The sequence below is a fragment of the Buceros rhinoceros genome, unplaced genomic scaffold (assembly GCF_000710305.1).
Source record: "Buceros rhinoceros silvestris isolate BGI_N320 unplaced genomic scaffold, ASM71030v1 scaffold11807, whole genome shotgun sequence".
Taxonomy (NCBI): domain Eukaryota; kingdom Metazoa; phylum Chordata; class Aves; order Bucerotiformes; family Bucerotidae; genus Buceros; species Buceros rhinoceros.
The window spans coordinates 1,423-22,753 of NW_010422805.1; the positions used below are offsets into that span (position 1 = coordinate 1,423).

Here is a 21,331-nt window from a genome sequence, read left to right on the forward strand (position 1 = left end):
GTCTTCCTGCTAGCATGTGGTTTCACATCTTTGACCTCGTTTCTTGCTGTACAGCATCATCAACGTGTTACTGGGCACATCGGAGCAATTGGGCCTGTCTGGTGCCCACAGCACTCAGCACCGCTTTGAGAGTTTTGTGTCTTCTCCAAAGCCACGAGAAGATTTGGCTCTCAAAGGCCTCAACAGCAGGGTCACAGGCTTTGTTTGGAGTCCGCAATTTGCCTCAATAGTCTGGTCTTTCAGACAAAAGCTACCATGGAAATCTTGTTGTTTAAGAGCTTAATCACTTAGTTGGAAAAATCCATTTGTAAGGCTGGGCAAATTACAAAAGGAAGGAAAATATGGTTTTGAATTGTTAAGATGTTTCCATGGCCAAGACACACATTACCATAGTTAGGTCTGTAGTGTTTAATATTTCTTTTTTTTTTTTTCTGCGTTACAGAAAATACATCCATCTTCTGAATATTTCACCTGGGCTTTTAGCTGCTGTGCTGGAAAGAGAGAGAAAGAAGGAGAGAGAACCATATCTCAGCTCAGGTTTATGTCTCAGAACAGGGCCAGGGCAAAGGCTGAAGCTCAGGAGAGCGAGTTACCCTGCGGTTATGCAAACACGGAGCAGGGGATTTGGTGCTCTCTGTTCCGTAGATAACCACGGTTTCTCAATTGTCTGGTATTTTTGATGGATTTTTACAAGTGTATAGAATAAGAATTAATCACATTTAAATGAGAAATCACGTTTCCATTTAAAAATTTGTTTTGTCCAGATGTAAGTAAGGAAGTACGTAAGGTACTAGAGAACAAAAAGACAAGCTTTTAAAATCCTCCTCTCAAATTTTAATATGGAATTCAGTCTGGAATGGGGCAGAGGCTTCATGAGGTAGGAATCTGCGAACACCTCTTCATTTTTTGTAAGAATACCTTTTCTTTTTTTTTTTTTAATAAGCATATTTTATTTTCCTTCCCGTACTCATTCTTTTATAAGCCCAGCACAGAGAACCTCATGAAAATCAAAAAATGGCAAGGCTGCCTTCCTTCCAGCTCTGGAAAAGGAGCAGTAATAAGATCACCTGTTAGAAGCAGGCGATGTTTGAAGTCATGTATCTAAACTTGCTGTAGGGAAGGTGTTTCAGGTTGAAAACACAAAGAGGGACCTGGTCTTGGAAGACTTTGTGCTCTGCAGTCATCTGCTCTGATGCTGATTTTCTTGTGAGTTGTTATCACTGAGGCGCTTCTCGTTCTACCTAGGCCTGGATGAGAGATGAAAAAAGGATGGAAGAAAAGGAAAGCAGAAACTTCATGTCTTGCATACACTGGCGGTTCTGATCTGCTCTATCCTCCTCCAGTGATGCTGGGCGTTTGAAGATGTCTGCACTATATGAGGATAATAGTATACATAATATTTAATATTTAAAGGATCAGGAGATAGAATCCAAAATTGGATTTCTCTGGCCCAAGCCTGTGGTACAATGTTTGGTTCACTAGGTGCAAAAATTTGCCTATTTTGATTTTGCTGATGGTGGAAAAGTTGGAGTAGGAAACGAAGTCTGTTTGTTCTCTGTATGACACTTGGCAAATTGTATCTCTGCCCTTTTCAAAGGGTGTTTTGCTCCAGTTGTGTGTTTAGTTAAAATACAGAAAGTTGATATTTTTGTAAACTCCTCATAAACTGAATGATTCAATGTCCCCTGTAGGTGATTGGCCATCCCAAGTACCAAGAATCCAAAAGAATTGCCATCTTCCTGAGCATGCCAGATGAAATCCAGACAGAAGAAATCCTTAAGAACATTTTTAAGCAAGGCAAAGAGTGTTTCATCCCACGTTACAAACCTCACAGCAATCACATGGACATGCTGAAGTTATCATCGGCTGAAGACATTTCTTCACTTGCTTTGACGTCCTGGAATATTCTACAGCCTAGTGATGATGATAGCGCAAGAGAGGAAGCTCTTGCTGGTGGTGAGTAGTTTCTTCCTGCATTGTCAGGTTGCTGAGCAGGAGTAACGTGGAGACCAGCGGAAAATAATCTGCTAGCAAGAATGAAATGACATGTTACTCTTTGGTTTTGTATGTTGTAGAGGTGCTTAAGCCAATGTAAGCAGAGGCTTCTTTCTCTTGTCTGTTTTTCTGTACCGTGTGCCACCCCTGTGATACGCCACCAGGGCAGGAGCAAGGCTGCATTGTTGATCCAGCGGAAGGAAACTCAATCCTACAGATAAATCAGCTTCTAGGTCCAATCCACAGGCATCCTCTGCAGTCTCCGCAAGCATAACATAGAGGCTGGTGAAGGAGACAGGGGCTTGCCGGGGGTGGCTTAGGCTGCCGTTGAAAGTCACGGGGATTCACACTTTCAGGGTGCACTCTGTGAACTTTAGTTTGCGCTGCCCGAAGGGTAGGGAACTTTTCAGGTGATGCCCGTAGGCTGACACGGGTATTTTCTGAAATCTTTGATCCTGCAAATTGTATGGCATGGATGAAGCACTGCTGATACGGAGCCTGCCCATGCAGAACTGCTCTCTGGACTGAGACCTTAGACAGAAAATAAAAGGGCTTTACTGTGCACCTGGATGAATATTGCAAAATCTTTTCCATTAGTATTCTCTCACATTTTTATTTTGATCTTGTAATGCTGTCTCGAATACTGGAGTCTTCACAGGGTTGAAAAGTTGAAAGTCCTAGCTAGTGGCATATGTGTTTTGGTCCCAGAATAACCTCTCTCTTCTTTAACCTAAAATTTCCCAACTTCTATAACTTACGAACAGACTTACTTTTTCTGTGTCTGCAATCATTATTTGCATTCTTTTTGTAAAGACACTAATATCTTGCTGAAACATCTGCAGAAATGCTTAATGTTATTAATAGAAAACTCATGTTGAACTCATGCTTGAAACTTCAGTCTGGGAAAATTTTCTCTCGGTGGAAATTCACCATGCAGACAGCTGCCACCCCTCACAGACTTAGCAGCTTTTAAATGCTTGCTAAAGGCAGATAACATTTGTGTGACTCTGTTTGCTTGAACTTGGGTTTCTATTTGCTTTGGGATGCCAGTGTACTTTCCCAGAACACTTCTCTCTGATTGTTTCTCTTTTATTTTCAACCTCTACCTCTTTCGTAATTCAGAATCCTTTCTGTGTCCACATTTTAGCTAGCAAGGGATTTCACTGCTTCATACAGTCATCTTCTTACATTTAATACTTAGCACTGTCCCTAATTTTTGCCAAAAATTTCTGTATATTGTTGGGATTTAGGGGCTTTTGAAGGTAACTCCTGAAACGTCCAGGGTTGTGCTGACTGAGCTTAGTTCAGGCTCTTGGGACAAGCTGTTGTGCTACTGATGAGCTGCTGTCAGTTGAATTTAACAAGTCTGTTGGCAGAGATCACAGAGTAAACACACAATGATTTTAGGTATGATGGGAGCAAGGACTAGCTGGTGCAGCGTGCACGGAGATGTAACTTGCTGGGGATGGCCCAGGTGCTAGGCAGTGAAGATGCGGGAAGGCAGGAGCAAGCTTGGGTACCCGGCTAGTTCTGGAACTGCTGTTTCTCTGCACCAGGGTATGGTATGGGCAGAGAGCAACGCCAGAAAAGCTCCTGCAGCCTACAGAGAGATGCCAAGAGAGCAGTTGTAACAAGTGGTGCATGTCCATGTCAGGCTTGTGCTGCCTGAAGCTCAATTTTAGTCTGTTTGTACTCAGTAATTTTGGAATAATTTGGTTTGGATTGGAAGTCAGACCTTGGTCCTTTGTCCTTGGACATCTTCTGTAGATTAGAGAATAAGTTTAGGGTTTTTTCACTATTGCATAATCAGATTCTCCTTCCCTCCCCCCGCCCCCAGTGTGTCCCCACAGACACACACACTGCATCTCAGTGTGTCTTTAAATTCCTCTGAACTCCTTTTGCTGTACTTTTTGTGTCAGTTATTATGTTTTTTTAACTTTGGTACATGTGCAGGAACGCCAATTGCCTTGCTACTACATCTATCCTCCGTTGTTGGAATTATGCATGGATGAAACATTTATCTCTGTGATGTTATCAAATACTGTGGTGATCTGAGACATTTATATTGTTATAAGGAGATAACATGATGTTACATTAGTAATGTTCCCATTGCTGGCAGAAGTTGCTATGTAATTTCCAAGAAATACCCTGCAGGTACATAAATAAGTTATGTCATTTCTGAGCGTATTCATTTTGCATTACAAAAAGCTTAAATTCACACTGTCCTTAAAAACTTCAGCCACGGTTATTGTGAAGAATGGCTCAAACACAACTCTAGGTATGATTTTTGCACAGTTTCCCAGTCTTTGATAGCATCCACAGGCAATGTGGAATAGACAATGAACTCCTCCTTTTGGAGATGGTCCTTTTTCTGCTGGATCGGGGTTAAACCAGTTTCACCTTGGCCATGCACCACATTACGCCTTGTTGGCGTAAACAAAGATCGCTGCAGTTTTGGCAGCAGAAAGTCTGTCATCTTCCCTGCTACGCATGGGTGACAGTCATTGTTCGTACCAAAAGTTGCTTACTTTAAATAGACACAGTAACAGAAAGAGCAAGTGTGGAAGAAGTTCAGGCATTTTGTTTGGAGTAGGGGTGTGTGTAGGTACATGGCTTGTTCACTGCTAGCTATACCTGCTGAAGACGGAGACTTAGGCAGTTTCCGGAGCAAGCCAGTGGTACATTTTCTTCATAGGTACCAATTCCCATTTGGATCCTTGCCTGTCAGAAGTATCAATGTGCGCTGGTATCAGGTTTTGCCCAAGGTAATACTTTTGATGGAAGTTCAGGCGGGCTGCAGTAACTGTTTACAGGAGTGTAGATACCTTGCACAACTTTGGACGGAGTAAATCAGATAAAACCCTGCTCCCTCTTTGCTTCTTATCACGACTTCTACAGAAACGTAAAGGACACTTCCCCAGCAGCTCTAATTTCAGTGTGGTTTAGGGAGGCGGTGTGATTCAGCGGGCTGGACACGGGTTTCCTCATTTCTGATGTTATTTGTTATTACTTAAACCAGCTCTGAGAACTATTGTCCAAAATACGGATTCTTTCACCTGGTGTGCAGAAACCAAACAACACACACAGAGCTGAGATGTTTGTTTTATTACATTTCTGTGCAGAGATGGGTGCTAGATGGTAACTCCACAAAGCCAGCGCACTATCCCCATAACATCAGGTTCCTTTCAGAGACCAAAGAACGCGCATTCACCTTAGCTTTAAGTATGCTGCTATCACTTGCCTGCGTGATTGGCTAACTAGCCCTTCGCTTCCATTTGAAGTGGTAGCACGTCTGGTTTTCATTACTCATGCTCAGGGGGTAGGATCCTTCATGATTAAGGGTCCTTCTAGCCTAAGGGAGGGTATTTAGTATGTGAATTCATAGTCAGTTCAAGTAGTCAGTGCTTTCTAGTATTAGCTCCACTTCTTGCAGTTAATGTCCGAGGGTAAAAACGCTTGTGGTTTGTATCTTTCCTTCAGCTCCCCTTCATACCAAGGTAAGCTTCAGTAAGCACTCTCTGCCATCGGTCATGCTGACCTGTCTCTTTCAGCATCAAGGCTAAGCTTCAACAAACACCCCAGGCTTGTCTGTCGTTCTTGACATCACTATGGCTGAAAAGCTATGTTATTCCTCTGAAAAAGAGATTATTCTTACTGGAACTCAAAAAAAGAAAAACCAAAAAACCCAGACTGGGTTGAATACCTCCATATGGTAAAATCCTTAGAGGTGGCTTCTTTGAAAGGAGGCAGTTGGCCAACTTTGGACTGAGCTGGAAGTCTTGCACCTGAGAAAACATTATGCTTAAATGTTCATATCAGAACTGAACTACTGACTAGTAATCGACAGTGTGCAGTAGATTGTGCACAACTTTTCAAACATCCACCTGGGTGATGGGGAAAGGGGTTTTGGCCTAGATATTTTTCTTTGGATGAAAAATGAAGAGTTATTAGAAATTATGGCTCTGAATCTGCTTAGTCTAATGGATTGTGAGGTGCTCTCCTAAGAAATGCAAGAAATGGGATTATGTGATTATACAGCCTTTTTATCTGTGCAATTTCTGCCCCAGTCTTTAAGACCATTATTACATAGTCTTTGCCCAGCAGATCCGGGTTCATTCAAATATGAACCCAAATGCAGTGGTCTGGGCTCTCTCAAAGATGCAGAAGATAAATACTGCTTGCTCTTCTTAAACACCGCTAACAAGCAGGAGCTCAGTCCTTTGCTTTCTCTCTGTTCAGGTTAGAGCTGCAGGTCTTTTGACCGTGCATTATTCCAACCTTGGTATGGAGATGGAGGTCTTCATTTCTGTATGGGCTCTTCATCACTACAACGTTCAAGGACATAAAAATATGAACTGGTGTTTGCTGATGGAGAAGCAGAAGAGGCTCAGGGTCCTGATTCAAGGCCAAGTTATGTAGAGGAGCTGCCCTGAGTGAACAGACTCTTTTGCTTGTTTTTCCAAACATTGTGGTTCCTTCTCTGCTCCCTCCAAAATGGCCGTTACCCAGACTTATCTTGTCCTTGAGCTAGACCTCCTCTTCCAAGCTTTAATTTCTCTGCCTCCATAAAGTCTCTTTCCATCCTTCTGCTCTTTGCCCAACCTCTCTGAATCTCCCTCTCCAAGTGTCCATCTCTGGCCTTTCTCACCCCATTTCCTCCTGCCCTCAGTCCTAGCCTGTCATTTCAGAGGCAGCTGGGCCAACATAAATAACTTGCCCTTGCCAAAAGGGAGGAGATCATGTGCTTTGTCTTCTTTCACTTGTCCACTTCCAGACATACAAGATTCCCCATCACAATTTACTCATTTCCTTCCCCAATGTGCTGTCTCCTTTCTCTTTTTCATTTGCTTAGAAAAACTTTCTATGTTAAATGGTACCTTTTGTACTAAGCAGTACAAAAGACATAGTTTTGTGATTGTTTCTTTTGGGCAGTGCCAGATTAAATAAGCTGCTGCCCTCTCTCGTCCTCTTTATCCCCACCCTTCCTCTCCTGTGCCAGCACAGATGCTCCAGCAGCTACATTGGGAGTGATACTGGGAAACCAGTTTTGGTTAGAAGTAACCCAGCACCAATACAAAGCTCTTCTTCTGTCAGGCAGGGACACCACACAGATGTGAACTATGCAGCTGAAGGGCTTATAGGAAGCTGGTGACGAGGGGTTGCGTAAATGGGTGGTGTGCCAAAAAAAGTCTCAGTGAAACTTTAGTCCTCATTTCCTTCCATTTTTCAGTTCCCAGTCTTGCCCCAGCCAGCAGGACTAGGACCTGCCCCTGAAATGAAAGTCCTTCAAAGTCCTCGCAGTGGGAGAAGGTCTGGCAGGAGGAACTGAGCCTGCAGCTCCGTGTGATTTGTCTTTGCAGCAAAACTGGCTTAAGGAGTTTTCCCTTCTCATGTGTTCAGCATACTGCTGCCTCTCCGTGGTACACTGGATCTGCTCGCTGCTCTGGATGAAGGGTATTTTCCTCCACTCCTCCACCCTGTTATGGCTGGGAATTTTTTAACCCGGATGAGTGGATCCAGATACCATGCAGCTGAATAATCTGCTACTACTCTACTAAAGCATAATGTATTTTTGCTCCCAGAGATGAATGTATTAAGAACTGGACTTGTATTTTGCAATTTAGTTTGGAGACGTCTGGCATTTTCAGTACTGGAAACTTTGGTGACCTACTGATCACAATATTTGTGTTGTACCTTCAGTATGATTAGTGAAATGTTAACTAGATGATCTGTACTTTAAATAACAGTATGTTTATTATTAATAATAAGAAAGGATCCAAATTTCAAACAAAGTGAGGGAGTACTAACATACGTCTAGCAGCAACTTCTTGCAGCTTCGTTTTCACAGACCCTTTTGATCATGGGCTTTTCGGGTTAGGGCAGTTATATCTTTCTGCCCTTATAACTTCCAGAACACTTTGAGACTTGCTGTAGCATAAATTACAACAACCTGCTGGTAGCAGAAGCCGTCAGGGACAGCTTACCTGTGTGGGTCATGTTTGGTTTATGAGGGCTGTACATGCTAGGAAGTGTGACCCTCTCACAAGCTAGAAATGCTGGCTCTCTCTAGGCTACAGTTCCAAGCAACCTCAAGTAGTCTGAAATTATTCCTGAGCGACCACTAGACCTATTTTAAATTTTGTCACCGGAATTTGCCCTGCAGAAACCTTTTAGTTTGCAGAAACGCTTTTTCACCTGTCTTTAAACTCCTGCTATTTATTCATACATTCAAAGAGGCTGCGTTTGCTGCCAGGACTGATGCCATCATTATTCTTAGTTATTCCAAATTTTAGCACAGTTCTGTAGAAGTGTGACTGAAGTTGTGGCAGTACTGTTTTAGGAATAGGATTGACTTGAAGCTGTGAAATAAAATGAGATGTAAAAAAAAAAGGATAGGGGGTTGCTCCCTCCTCCCCCGCCCCCCCCAAAAAAAGATGCACCAGAAATGGGAGGGATTTGAAATATGACACATTAGAGTTTAGAAATAAAAAACAGCGTGAGGAGAAAATGCTGTGTCTAGAAGGACAGGGAAGGTCTAATATGCTTCTGCAGCTCCATTAGATGTTGTATAGCTGTACATGAAGGCATAATGGGACCATACAAAATGATGCTAATCATTCTGAAAACAGACATGTAGTAAATAATGCCCAGGGGTAACTGTGAATATTTAAATGAGGTATATGCAGATTGAAATGTATCTGGAATAAATGAAATATGGGCATGTGAAAAGCAGAGATGTTAAATACTACGGCTTAGGAAAACCAACAACAACAACAAAAATACCCCAAACAAAATGGTAGCATGATTGAGGGTACTATTAGATTTTCTTTTGCTCTGAGAGACTTGATTAAAATTTGCAGTACAAAATATGTCAAGGGATAGATGATAATTTAAAATCTTTTTACACTGGTCATATAAAAGAAAACCTGAGAGCATGGCACGAAACAAAATTGAAAATCGAGGCTTAGCTCTTAATGTAATTTATTTTTTAATGGAATGATTTAAAGTTTGAAATGAACTTCTGCTTGGAGACAATGAGCCATAGTATTTTGATATGCATAAGGAGAATAAATTCAGTGCAAGTGAGGCATTAACATTCTGGTGATGAGTTGTGGAGAGAGGACACTTTCCCTCACGCAGTGCAAGATCGGAGCACTGGACATACAATCCAGCATCCTGTGTTTTACAGGGGTCAGGAAATCACACAACTTGTAGCTACGTAGCAATGACTGAAATTTCTTTCTGCCTCTGCAGCTGCGGTCCCTGGCTTACCCCTTACAAATGGGTTCTGGTTTCTCTTTACCTGTGGGCATTCGGAGCGTTCCCCTAAGCATCTAATTTTGTTTGTATTAAGCCCTTGGCTCTGCTGCGCTCTGACAGCTGTGAGTTGTACCAGTTAGTTAGTTGTAATGTGAAATATTATGTTCCTTATTATGTTAATGTTATGTTCCTATAATGTGTGAAATATTATGTTCCTTGTATTAATTTTAAATTTGCTGCTTTCAATTCAAGTTACACCTCATTCTTCTATGATAAGGAGTAAATAAGGATGTTTGATTTACTTTCTTTTTATTATTCACTGTTTAGTTAAACCTGTATTATATCTGTTGTATTTTTTTTCTGTCAATCTTTGTCTGTCTTCTTATACTTATATAGAAGCTTTTCTAGATCTGTAAGAGTTCCAGCCATTTCTCTTTCAGCCTTTGTCATCACTCCAATGTTATTTTGGAAAAAAGATGCCTGAGAGAAAATTTTATGCCCAGGTGAAGAAATAGTGTGAAATATATGTAGTGGCACCATAGACATTAATTCTTTCTGTATATACCGTAACATCTCTTTCCAAATCAGCTCACTGGGCAGATTCCTTTACTGGTTTCCACACAGGTATCCCACAATGGCAAGTCATTACAAAAATGCCGGCTCCAATTATTAAATATCCGTAAGATAATTTTACATTATTCTGTCTAGCATGTTCCATAACAGGTAAAGCTAGGAAAATTCTTGCTTAGAAACAAAATATTTCAAGTGTTGGACCCGGATGCGATAGCAACTGTTTCCCTCAGAGTTTTTCTGCATCCTGGCCTTCAGTTGAAAGCTGTGAGACTTTATCCCTGGTGCTGGGATTGCACTCCCCTGGAGCTGGTATCTGCCCTTTCCCTTGATGTCTGCACCAGCTTCCACAACTCTCCCACAACAGCTTAATGACAATCAGCACCCAGTTTTCTCAGTGAACACAGACACTTCTAGCTGAGTTTCTCCCGGTGCTTCTGGTACGGCATGATTGCCAGGAGTCTCTCTTTCTTTGAAAGGCTTTTGAAAAAATGCTCTGCAATGCTCAAAATTTGAGCATTGCAAAAGCTGATGCAAAAGCCATGTGTTTGTGTGCCATCGCTTTGTAATGCCCTTCAGTGTCCTTATGTCCTGAATTTCCTTGGTGCTGGCTAAACCATGAACACATGTGGTTTAACTTTACTACTGCCTGTGCCAGGGTAGCCTGCAGTGAACCTGGAGCGCTGAGAGCGCTGCAACATTGCAGCTTTTGCTTTCAGAAAGTTCATTAAGGCTTTAGAAAAGTGCTTTTCCTTGTAATCATCCTAAGTGTCACATCCATGTTTGCCTTCCTGCAGAAAACATTCTCCTTGCAGCCAGCAGAACAACTAAAAAGATTACTTCTCTGCAATCAATTAAAGAGAAGAGATACCAACATAGGCAAGGGCTTTAAATTCAGTGCAAGTGACTCTCGAGTGTTTTGTTTCAAATAGGGCTAATTTTGTTACACTGAGTGTGAACAGTAGCATTGTCATTTTTTCCCATACTGTTTCCTAGAGGCAGGAGTCTCTCAAAAACAAATCAGAGCTTAGGTTCACCTCTGGAGCATGGCATGAGTCTGTACAACAAACTCGTCCAGGGAAAATGCAAACATGCGTCTGACCGTGGTAATTAATCCTGGGAGACATTTTTGTCTCCAATTATTTTCATTTTTGGAAAGGAAGAGCCGGTACCAAGCTCAGCACAGTGCCTTTGTGCCCATAGCCTGGACAATGTGGAGAGCAGGAGAGAAGGCTGTTTCCTGCTGCCTGCCTGTGCAGGGTAACGTAGACGGAAGGTGCAGTTTGGTGAGGCAGGCGAGCCCTGCTAGGCACCCGGCTGGTGCCAGAAGGGACAGTCCTACTGCATTTTACTTGCTTCCAGCTCTGTGCTCCCCTTGTCCTCCAAACCCCAGTGCCATCTCCAGTACTCGCTGCTGAGCAGGTTCAGCTCATGAATCTGGCAGAAGATTACTGCTTTTTTTTGCTTTATTTTTCCTAGGGCTGGTTTTCTGCCAGCTTAGTTGGCTATTAAATCAGGTCAGCACTTTTCCAGATACAAAAGATTTGTCTTTCTGGCACAGTTAATCCCCAGTGTCTTTGCTGAGATTCAAAATACACTGTAATTTCCCTTGTATGGTGGGAAATTCCTTGGACCTGGCTGAGAGCCAATGGCTTTCAGGGAGCAGGAGACTCATGCTGCTGTATCACCACGCAAGGAGAGCTCTTGGTCTTCATGTCTGTCATCATGACTGCACTCAGTTCCAGCTTGTGCTGGCTGTTGTGCATGTGAGGTGGGAATCAGCTTTTGGGGTGTAGATGGAGGGGACGTTCCTGTCCAGGAGTGACATGAGGCCCATTGCCGGCAGGTGTCAGTATTCCATACATTTGCTGTGGAGCACGGGTCTCGTTTCAGATGTTTTCCTAAAGTCTCCTCCAAGTAGTGTACTCACACAAGCAGGAGAACAAGTGCTCCAGCCTCCTGTCTCAAAAAAATCGAGGGACTGGAGTGAGGGAGGTGGAGAATTCCAGGGAGAGTCAGGATTTTTAAGCTGTGCAAGAGAGAAGAAAATCGTGTGATGGAAGAAGCAGCATTTCTCAGCTGTTGTGATGTTAACAGGTTTGATGTTAACGGCGAAGGTGCCATCACTTCCAGACCCGCTGGCTCTACACATTCAATAAACCCTGCCTGTAAGCATGCTTGATGTTCCCATCCAGTGGTGTAACTCCTTAGAGGACTCAGGTTTATGCACTGACAAAGAAGTCGGTGTCTTAACCACTTATATCTTGCAAGCAATTCTGCATAGTTCACTATAGACTATCTGCCGAGTGAGTCAAAGGGCATTGGAAATATTGATAGTGACGCGTGATGTGTTGAAAAAATCCCCAAATGATTCACTTCTGTCATATTTTCATTTAAAAATATCCAGACAGCAGCATGCAAAAGAGAACCAAGAGTGAAGGAATGAAATAGCACACACACACATGTACTGAATCGAAGTATTTAAACAGCGCTCAGATGAACACCATGGGAAGTGTAGCTCGTAAGATCTTAAAGAATTTCACTTAAAAACACATAAAGGTACACAAAGGTCCTTGTATTTTAAGCTGCAGCACTGTTACGACAATCCTGACGTGAACGGTTTAAGCACCTATGCCTTGTGGGTTTCTCTAAAGGAGCAGATTTCCAGTCAGCATTTACTGATTTAACAAGATGTGTAGATGTGCTCTAAAGTGGCTCTAATGCCGTTTGTCCTCTCTTTGGAATTGCTCCCTTGTACATCATCTTTCAGAGTATTTTGGTGGTTTAAATTCGCAGGAAAACCCAGGTGTGAACCTTTGAACCAAACATTTTTCCTTGCCCATGTTTTCCCAGTCAAACTGTTCTACCTCTGCTCACATAACAGAGTATCAGGCGCAGATAAGTTGTTTTTCACAGACTGATAACTATAGCATTTCTAAGCAATTATTTCCTTGACTCTGAATTTGCAAACCCAGACATTTTTGTAGGTGGCATTGTGGTTTATTTTTGAGACTGGATGAATAATAGTGAAATAGAAAAGTACTTGTTCAAATTTTCTTTTGGGGAAACATTTGGCAAATTCTGAAGATGAGACACCAGACCTCAGCTGACTCTAAGTTAAACATCGGGGGGAAATGAGTGTGATGGTGTAGCCTCACACAGTCTTCCCACATTGTGAAAGCAGCTACATTTGAGCTCAAGACTTAGCCTTGTACGGTAGCTTCCCTGGTGGCACATGAAAGGGTAGCTGTTTGTGGAGCAGGGTAGGTTTGTTTGTGCAGGGCTGCTGTGCTACAGCTGATGCTCTGCAGTGCGCTTAACCGTTCAAGTGTGTTGACACTAGATCTATAAGATTTTGTTTTAAATGAATTCAAAATAGAAGGGTGTTTGCTTGGTCGCAGCTTAGTAGCCCAGAAGCTGATCAAACGACTTTATTAGTGTGTTTTGCGGGTTTAATAACGGTAGAGCGTCTGCCACTCAGTTGTTTTAAGCCTCTGTGACTGATGGCTATCATGTAGCTTCTCAGGGAGAAGGATAAATATTTTACTCTGCTGTAGTTCAGAAGGGCAAGTGTGAACTGTGGAGACCAATGCTTCATGCTGACACAAAGCACTGACATGGATGAGTAGACAGATAAATGCTGAGTTGCTCAGTGCTTGTTTGTAGATTCTGCTGATGGTTCTATTTTCTGCAAAATGTTTTATTGAAGTAATAACAGAAGCTGTCTCTGTCATTCTAGTGGACCAATTACCTGGGCCATGTGGATTGCAGAGGAGACGGTGTGCTTGGCATCCGTATGAGTGTATGGGTGGGTTACGGGTGTGCATGGATGTGGGTAAAAAGATTTTAGAAGACAAAAGGACACAAAACCTTCCTGGCACCTGCAATTCCCGTGCATGAATAGGAATGAAAATAAAGCAGGTGATTGTCCCTGGTGTTAAAAACATTTCTGCCCAGATGAGGTAAGCATTAGCCTTGAGGGTCTCACATGTGCCCCATAGCAGGAGACCATGGATGGAGCCTGTGGGATTTGGACATGATACTCTGATTTGTGATGCCTCTGTCTGGCTAGAGTCTGCTGGGTAAAAAGTGAGCATCATTCTGGCGCTCCTTCTAAAGCAACAGAGGTCTATGAATAGTTAGAAAACAGTCGTGCTGAAGTGATGTGGTACTGCACTATTAAATGTGTTCACTAGGGAAACACCTGGAGGAAAAGCTACTGACTGTGGTTTAAAATGAACTGGTTTTTTCAATCTAATAAGAAACACAACTTTTAGCCCTGTTAGGTAACTGTTTGGGATCATAAGGAGACTACAGGGTGAGCACTAGGGGAGAGCTGTTTATGAACAACCAACAGCAAGTACCTACAAGAGAAAAGAATCATTTTCTCAAACTCATGTCAGTAACTTGGGATATTTTTCATGTAGTTCCCAAGGTTGGTGCGGAGGCGACTCCTTGGGCAATGCTGATTTACAGTAACTGAGGATCTGACCCTCGATGTTGTAACTTAGGTTTCCAAGGAGATGGGAATTCATGCTGAGCTTATGATATTGATTTTCAAAGGCTGTATCATGTGAGCAAGCAGGAATTACAGGATAAGAGTTTCCTTCTCTTCAAGATTCTGTGCTTGCAACCAAGGGCAGGTTTTTCCAAAGGGCAGAAAACTTTCGTCTGGAAGGAAGTACCAAGCTGTTAGCAACCTCAGGGAGTGGTGCAAGGGGCACCGGGGCATTCTAGGGAGAACAGTCAGAAAGGGGAAGGGATTTGTTTTGCTGCAGCATAACTGAAATATTTGCTTCTAAGGAGCTGTTTTCCCTGAGGTCTGGTGATTATCCCAGACCACAGTGTTAGGTACTGTGTAAATACAGGACAAGGTGATGATCTCTGCCTTGTACAGTATATGTTGAGAAGCTGACACCTACCCAAGAGGCCTAACTATGCTAATGCAGACAGTAATTAAAGTTACAGTAATGACTCTGTCATTAATTAGAACTTTCTGAGTTATGCCAGCTCACTGGCTCACACCCTGCATGTCACCAAGACCAATACTTAAAACGTTACCATCAGTTGATGGCATCCTCAGTGCCAGGGTGGCAGATACAGAGGCAGCAGATGGCTCATTCTGAAAAAGGTTTGGTTTTCTTCTCTATTGTGGTCCTTGCTAGATCAGAAAAGGATGAAAATAGGCTTCATTCCTTGTCAAATACTTGTCAGCTCTGCAGAGGTTGTGCATAGTCTGCTCTGACATTGCTTATGGAGCACCTAACACCATAACCAGGCCTTTGCTTTAAACAGAAAATTGTTCTTGGCCTGGTTCTTCTGGTCCTGCACTTTATGAAATCATTTACATCCGAAAAAAGCAGGGGGAGTCCCAGTCCACCACCGCAGAGCGAGCTGTGCATGGAAAAAACCCAACCACTGAAAAACTCGTTCTTGCCCAAGATACCAGGCTGGGAGGACCAAGCCATCTTTGTGGTGATGGGGTAAATGATGCACAAAGTTCTGCGCTTCAGGGAGAAGCTCAAACTGCACAGCTGCTGCTGTGAGGAGCAGCAGTAGCGGCAGACAAAGCTGATGGCTGTTGACCCCTCTTAGGCTCGAGCTCAGAAGGTGTCTGTGCCGTGAGCATGGTTTTTATGAGCACATTGCCATTCTTCACAGGGACACGGGAGCTGCTGCAGCTCAGCTTCTGCCTCAGCCTCTTGTAAGCGCTTTGGAGGCACAGATCAAAAGAGTCCTAGCTCCCACTTGGATGAGTCCCAGGCACTCTGCTCTGTCCACAAAGCAAGATATGGCAAGGGATGAGAAGGTGGGATGACAGAGTATTTCAGATTCATCCTTCATTAGGACCATCTAGCTGTGCAGGGGGAAGCGAATGACCCCACACAGGGGTGGCAGTGGACTGATGGAGCCCTTCGGGCCTGGAAGGAGAGGGACCATGCTGGCTGCTCCTTCTGAGGGCAGAACAAGTCACCAGCAGTCTCTATATGACCTCTATCCGTGCAGTTTGATGGACTCTTCTATAATTAACCATTGTCAAGAACACTTCTGAAAAGTGGCTGGTATTTCAGATAGGAACATCAGCTTAAGGAGAAGAGAGGTAATGAGGTGCAAGGAGAAAATCCTTCCCTGGGGAACAATCAAACCTGATACCATCATGAAGGTAATGAGAAATGCACTGCCGAACTGAGATTCGCCACAGCTGCCTAGAGGAAGCGAAACCGTGTATTCCTATTTAAAACACCAGAGAGGGGGTGCTAATGTTCTGGTCTGCAGGGGATGCACAGCTTGCACACCTGCCTTTTGCATGTAGTTTTGCCACACGTTTCCTGAGTCCTTGGGCAAGTCATTTCACTGCTCTGTGACATATGGTATGTCTACATAGATGTATGCAAGTCAGTGCGAACCGAGTGTGCCTGTACACCCACGTGGCACGTGACTGTATCTACACTGCTAAATAACACAGGGCTGAGCAGCACAGACTAGTCCCGTCCACACAACACAGAACTTGTCCTTGGTCTTGCACGGTGCCTCTGTGGCCCTAGGGCAGTTCTGGGTTTTTTTCTCTTTTCCCCAGTTCATAGTATCTTTAATAGTATGGGCCTTATGGCAGACCGTCACCACAGTTATTCGTAGCATCAGTCTGAGGATTTGTGTTGAATATTCTGGCATGTGGCGGGAAAGCCTGTGTCTGTGTCTGGAGGAGCGAAACCAGTTTTGTGGGTGATGTAAGCTGACTGCACAGAAGGAGCCAGACCTGTACTCTTGTTTCTTTACTGTCCGTAGGAATGCTGTCCCCTGGAGCAGCCATGGGTGTCACTTAGACCGGCAGTGCCAGACACTGAGCTGACAGTTCAGCAGTATTGGCCACCTGTGATCCTGTAAATTGATTTGTTTTCTGGCTTTGCTGTATTTAGCAATATAAATGAAACCTGTGTGGCCCTGTCAGCATGGATGTATGCCCACATTGACAGGTTAGTCGGGGTATATTATTTCATGCATGGTGCTACACGGGTGAAGGAGCTGTGGCCACAAGAGCCCATGTCATAGATACAGCGAGTATTAGGTGACCGTCATCATAATTGCTAACCTTACTGAGATACCCAAGTAGCTCAATTAAAGTGTATAAGAAGCATTAATATTCTCTACATGGAAGCTGGAGCAAGGCATTGTTGAGACAGTGTTTTCAGCCTTTAGCAATTTGCAGATCACAAGCAAGTATTCCAGGAGAAGCGCAGATCACCTGTAGCAAAACCCTCTTGGCTGTGGGTGTGCTCTCCTGGGCTCCTGGTGTAGAATAACAGGACCCTCGGGGATCCAAGAACCCCCAGTTAACGACTACAGACACATGGGGGACAGCAGACATTACAAAGAGAGCAACAGAAGTCGGTGGCAAATATGAGACCTCCCTTAGCATGTTTTATGATGCACTAAAAACTGATGTGGTGTTTGATGCTCAAATACCTGCTCTGTCTTCTCAGGGACAAGGATGCCATTTCACACCGTGGTCTGTGGGAGCAAGGCGAGTAGGGTATGAAAACAGAGCAAGCCTGCAGGGCATCCTGAATGGCAACCAGTGGTTCTGCAGGGCTGGAAGGGCCTGGGAGCATGAGGGCCCTGTGCCAAGAGGGTTAGGATGTTCTTGCCTTCACCTGCCATCCTGTTGATGTACCCTCATTGCTGATAGTAATCTTGTGTGTCTGCAATCTTGGTCTCATCTGTGTCTGCAATCTTGGTCTCATCTGTGTGTCACCTCTCATCCTGTGACAGCTCTTCCCCTGCACTGCCGCAGGCACCACAAGAGGTTTTGTTGCTCCCTGAGTTATGTGGTGTGAAGTGTTTTCTCCATGCAGCATTTTGCTATTCAGTCTAGATCCTGGGGTAGGATTTGGGGCTAATGCTGATTGAAGTGCCCTCAGGCTCCGTGCAGGGTAGCTATGTCATTTTTCTACTGAAACTATTGCTTGGCGTTTGACTTAAATCTCGTGCGGTGTGAGTTGTGTGGATATCTGACAGTGTGTTGTGAGTCAGAGCAAAGGCAGTCAGTAATCGCATAGAGAAATAGAAGAGTAACTATTACAGTTTTTACAGCGTAATTTTTCATATTGAGATTTTCACAAGTCTGTGGGAGCTATTCAGCATAAAAAATCCATTAATAGAGAGGAGCTGACTCATTAAAACAGTCTCCGTTTCCCCGGAGAACCCAGTAGAAAACACGGTGCTTTAATACATCTAAATTCACTCGAGTGTGCCTGGTGCTGTCAGTTAAACTACACAGAAAATATCTTTCTTCCCTGCACTGTTCCCTTTTTCCTCAGTGCTTCTCCTGACTTGTTTTATTCCTGTCTGTAATACAAATGTAAGGAGAAATGGCGCCTTTTTTACTCAGCAGATTTGCCCCTGGGGTGCGTTCTTACTTGCCAGCAGTAGCAACTGCAGATGTTTCCTGCTTTTCGCCATAAAAGTCGCATGGAGTGAAAACAGCTGAAAAACAGCATAAGGCAGAGGGAGTTTCTTTCTGTGCATCGCTAGCGTTTGGTATGTATTGGTTTCTGGGCCTCCTAAACACCTACACAAAGCCGATGTGAGCCAAATTATGGAGACGATAAGCAGTGAACACAGGAGTAACTCGGGGAGGATTTGTCCGGCCGCATCAGTCACTGACCGTGCTAACAGGGTGGTGATTAGCTGGATTCTAGATCCTAGTCCGTAGACCCAGGCTGATTGGCAAATAGGTATTTTTACTTGCAAACTGAGGAGATGTGGCATGGTACGTTCAACACAACGTATGTAGTGATACCATAAAAATGACATCTCTTTTCAGATAAGAGCATGTTTCTGTCCTCGTGCCTCTTTTCCTCTTTGTTTGCCAGTTGCCATTTGCCTGTCCTATGAGTCAAAAGTTGACTGCAGTGTGGTAAAACACTCAGACTCCTTTTTGTTTCAACAAGTATTATTCTGTGGTCTGCCCTTTGGCTAATTCCCTCCTCTTACTCCCCTGACCTCTTTTAAAAAGCCATGTTTCTTAACTGTATGATGCCGGATTTGCAAGATTGATCTTCTCGAAGCATTTCACCCTGTGTTGCCTTGTGTATTTTACATCAGTGTTCTTTTTAAGTCATCAGGTCATGATGGATGAGTGTTCATGTCAGTGACTCTTCTCTGAACAATAGACAGTGGAAGGAAATCTCCAGGAGCCTGGGAAGTCTGTGTGAATCAGTTGGTCTTACGTGAACTTTTAACATGCTCTTCCAGGCTGAGTTCAGAGTCGATATGTGATCTCAGATGGGATTCACCAGAAATGGAAAAACCCTGCTTAGCTCTGGCTCTTCCAATACATGCTCCCACTCATCTCCTTGAATGCTGGGCATCATTTCTCAGCTAGATGTAGTGAGAGCAGCTCAACCAAAAATGTCAGGAGAGAGTAGGTTTGGACATAGGAAAAGCAGAAAAATAACAGATGCATCCTAGCCCTGGTGAAAGAGCAGCAGCTAGTTATAGAAAAGCTGCTCAAGGTTAAGTACCATTCCTTTAAGAAGGAAGAAGCAGTGAACTGCGACACAGTATTTGCTTTCGTTCCAGACTCGTGTCAGCTGTGTTTTAGTCTGGCTTTACACTACCGTTCCTGCCCTTCTCTGTGTCTTTCTATCTGCTACAGCAGCAAGTAATGAAAGACTTCCCTTGCCTTGTGAAACTCGTTAGTGGGATGTTCCTGGGTTCAGCAGTCAGCACTAGGCCAGCCAAGCTCATTTGGTTAGAGGATGCCTTTGCAAGACCTCTCACACTAAATGAACAAGCCTTGCATAAGTAATGGGAGTCTGCACACCAGCTGCCTCCAGACCTGGCGGTCGCTCAGTGTGGCAGCCAGTTTCTTTAGCCTACCTGGCAGTGAGGGGAATCAACTCCTGAAACAAGCGGGCAGCCGAGTGTAAGTTGTAGCTGGCTACCTGGCCTGATGCCGATCCACATCCGGTCACGGCCCATGAACAAAGCAAGAAACAAAGGGCTTAGCTGATCTTGCCTTTTTATCAGGAGCTGGTGGGTTGGGTCTTTTGTCAGAGTTTCACCAGATGGTTGGTTCTGTTTTGTCCAGATGAGTGGCAGCTTATGCAGCTTGTTTCTGTGTTTTAACTGATTTTGAGTTCCAATCAAGTGCAACCTCAGAAGAGTCTTGGGGAGCCCCTACATCCCTCCAGAAGCCAGGGTATTCGGGGCAGGCAAGCAGGATGCCTCTGTGTGCAGCTGCACACAAATTGCTGGAGGTTCATGAATAAAGTCCTTTGGGAGACTAGGAACCTGACATCACAGAGAGACAAGCCTTCACATCTTGATCTTAACATGAGAAGGAAATACCCACTTTCAGAATATATTGTATTTGAGGCTTTTTGGTTTAGGGAGGTTTGAGTGAAGGTTCATGACATCTTACGATTGAGTCAAGAAGATGCTCTGTCTCACTATTATGTGTCTCCATTCCTTTTTCCTTGTCTATTTTTGTGTCTGACGATGAAATTAATTTGATTTTCTGATTCCTCCTGCGTTTAATTTCCCCGAGTTCAGTCTCTGCCTGGATTTAGAGTCATAATCATTAGGATTTGGAAGTGCGGGGTTAAAATGATAAAATAAATTTGTCATAACGTAGGTTTTTTTCCTCTAGCTTTTCAAGGTCTAATTATTTTGCGGCTGATCTAGTATGCAATTGATAAGATGAAAATGTAAATTTACAGGTTTAGTACTCAAAGTATTTTTTCATCTGATCAAAGAGAGGGAAGCATTTCGCAAAACACAGAGTTTGCATTTTTGTAAATGTCTGAAATTATGTGGATGCAGTCAAGCCATCAGGAAATCCGCAGGGCATCCATTAATATTATTTCATTTTTCTACAGGAGGTCTTGACCTTATCTTCATGCCAGGCCTTGGGTTTGACAAAAAAGGCAACAGATTGGGAAGAGGGAAAGGATATTATGATACCTATCTTGAGCAGTGTATGAAACATCCCCGTGGGAAGCCTTACACAATTGCCTTGGCTTTTAAGGAACAGATTTGTGAATCAGTGCCTGTGGCAGAAAATGATGTCCAAGTAGATGAAATCCTTTATGAAGACTGCTGAAAGTATCTTGATACCAACCTTCCTTCAGATTGACCAAGATCCATCAATCATGACTTTTTAATAGTCACATGTGACTTTGGTAGCAATGAAATACACTATTTGTGTTTGAACAAAAAAACCACGCAGTGTAAATGTGGTAATAGTGAGGATTGCGTCAATTTGCTTCTAATTAGCAAATAACTGGTGTGAATTCTTATGCTAGAATCAGCAGAAACAAGAACATGTGACTTCATTACAGTAAGGACCATTTCTGCTCATCATACTTTTGAGGAACAAGCTACTTGATAGTTAAGAGTTTTATTATTCCAGCTGAAAAGCAAACTGTCCACTCGTGACAGTTTTGATCCGTTCTGAAATTAGGTACTTGTTATGGTAAAAGTTCTTAGTACTTAAATGCTC

At 43.4% G+C, this 21,331-nt stretch overlaps 1 protein-coding gene across 1 annotated transcript; it reads left to right on the plus strand.

The window, feature by feature from the left end:
* The first annotated feature begins 1,695 nt into the window (after positions 1-1,695).
* On the plus strand, positions 1,696-21,120 carry MTHFS (5,10-methenyltetrahydrofolate synthetase (5-formyltetrahydrofolate cyclo-ligase)). Its single transcript, XM_010140184.1, has 2 exons — positions 1,696-1,956; positions 20,709-21,120. Exons 1-2 carry the CDS (start codon positions 1,746-1,748, stop codon positions 20,930-20,932), a joined length of 435 nt encoding a protein of 144 aa, XP_010138486.1. The 5' UTR covers positions 1,696-1,745; the 3' UTR covers positions 20,933-21,120.
* The last annotated feature ends 211 nt before the right edge of the window (positions 21,121-21,331 follow it).

What these genes read in the sequence shown, in the direction of transcription:
- MTHFS (XM_010140184.1), top strand. Translation starts at nt 1,746, where the DNA reads ATGCCAGATGAAATCCAGACAGAAGAAATCCTTAAGAACATTTTTAAG. An exon ending in AGAGGAAGCTCTTGCTGGTG is followed by an intron (nt 1,957 to 20,708) that starts GTGAGTAGTTTC and finishes ATTTTTCTACAG; the next exon opens with GAGGTCTTGACCTTATCTTC.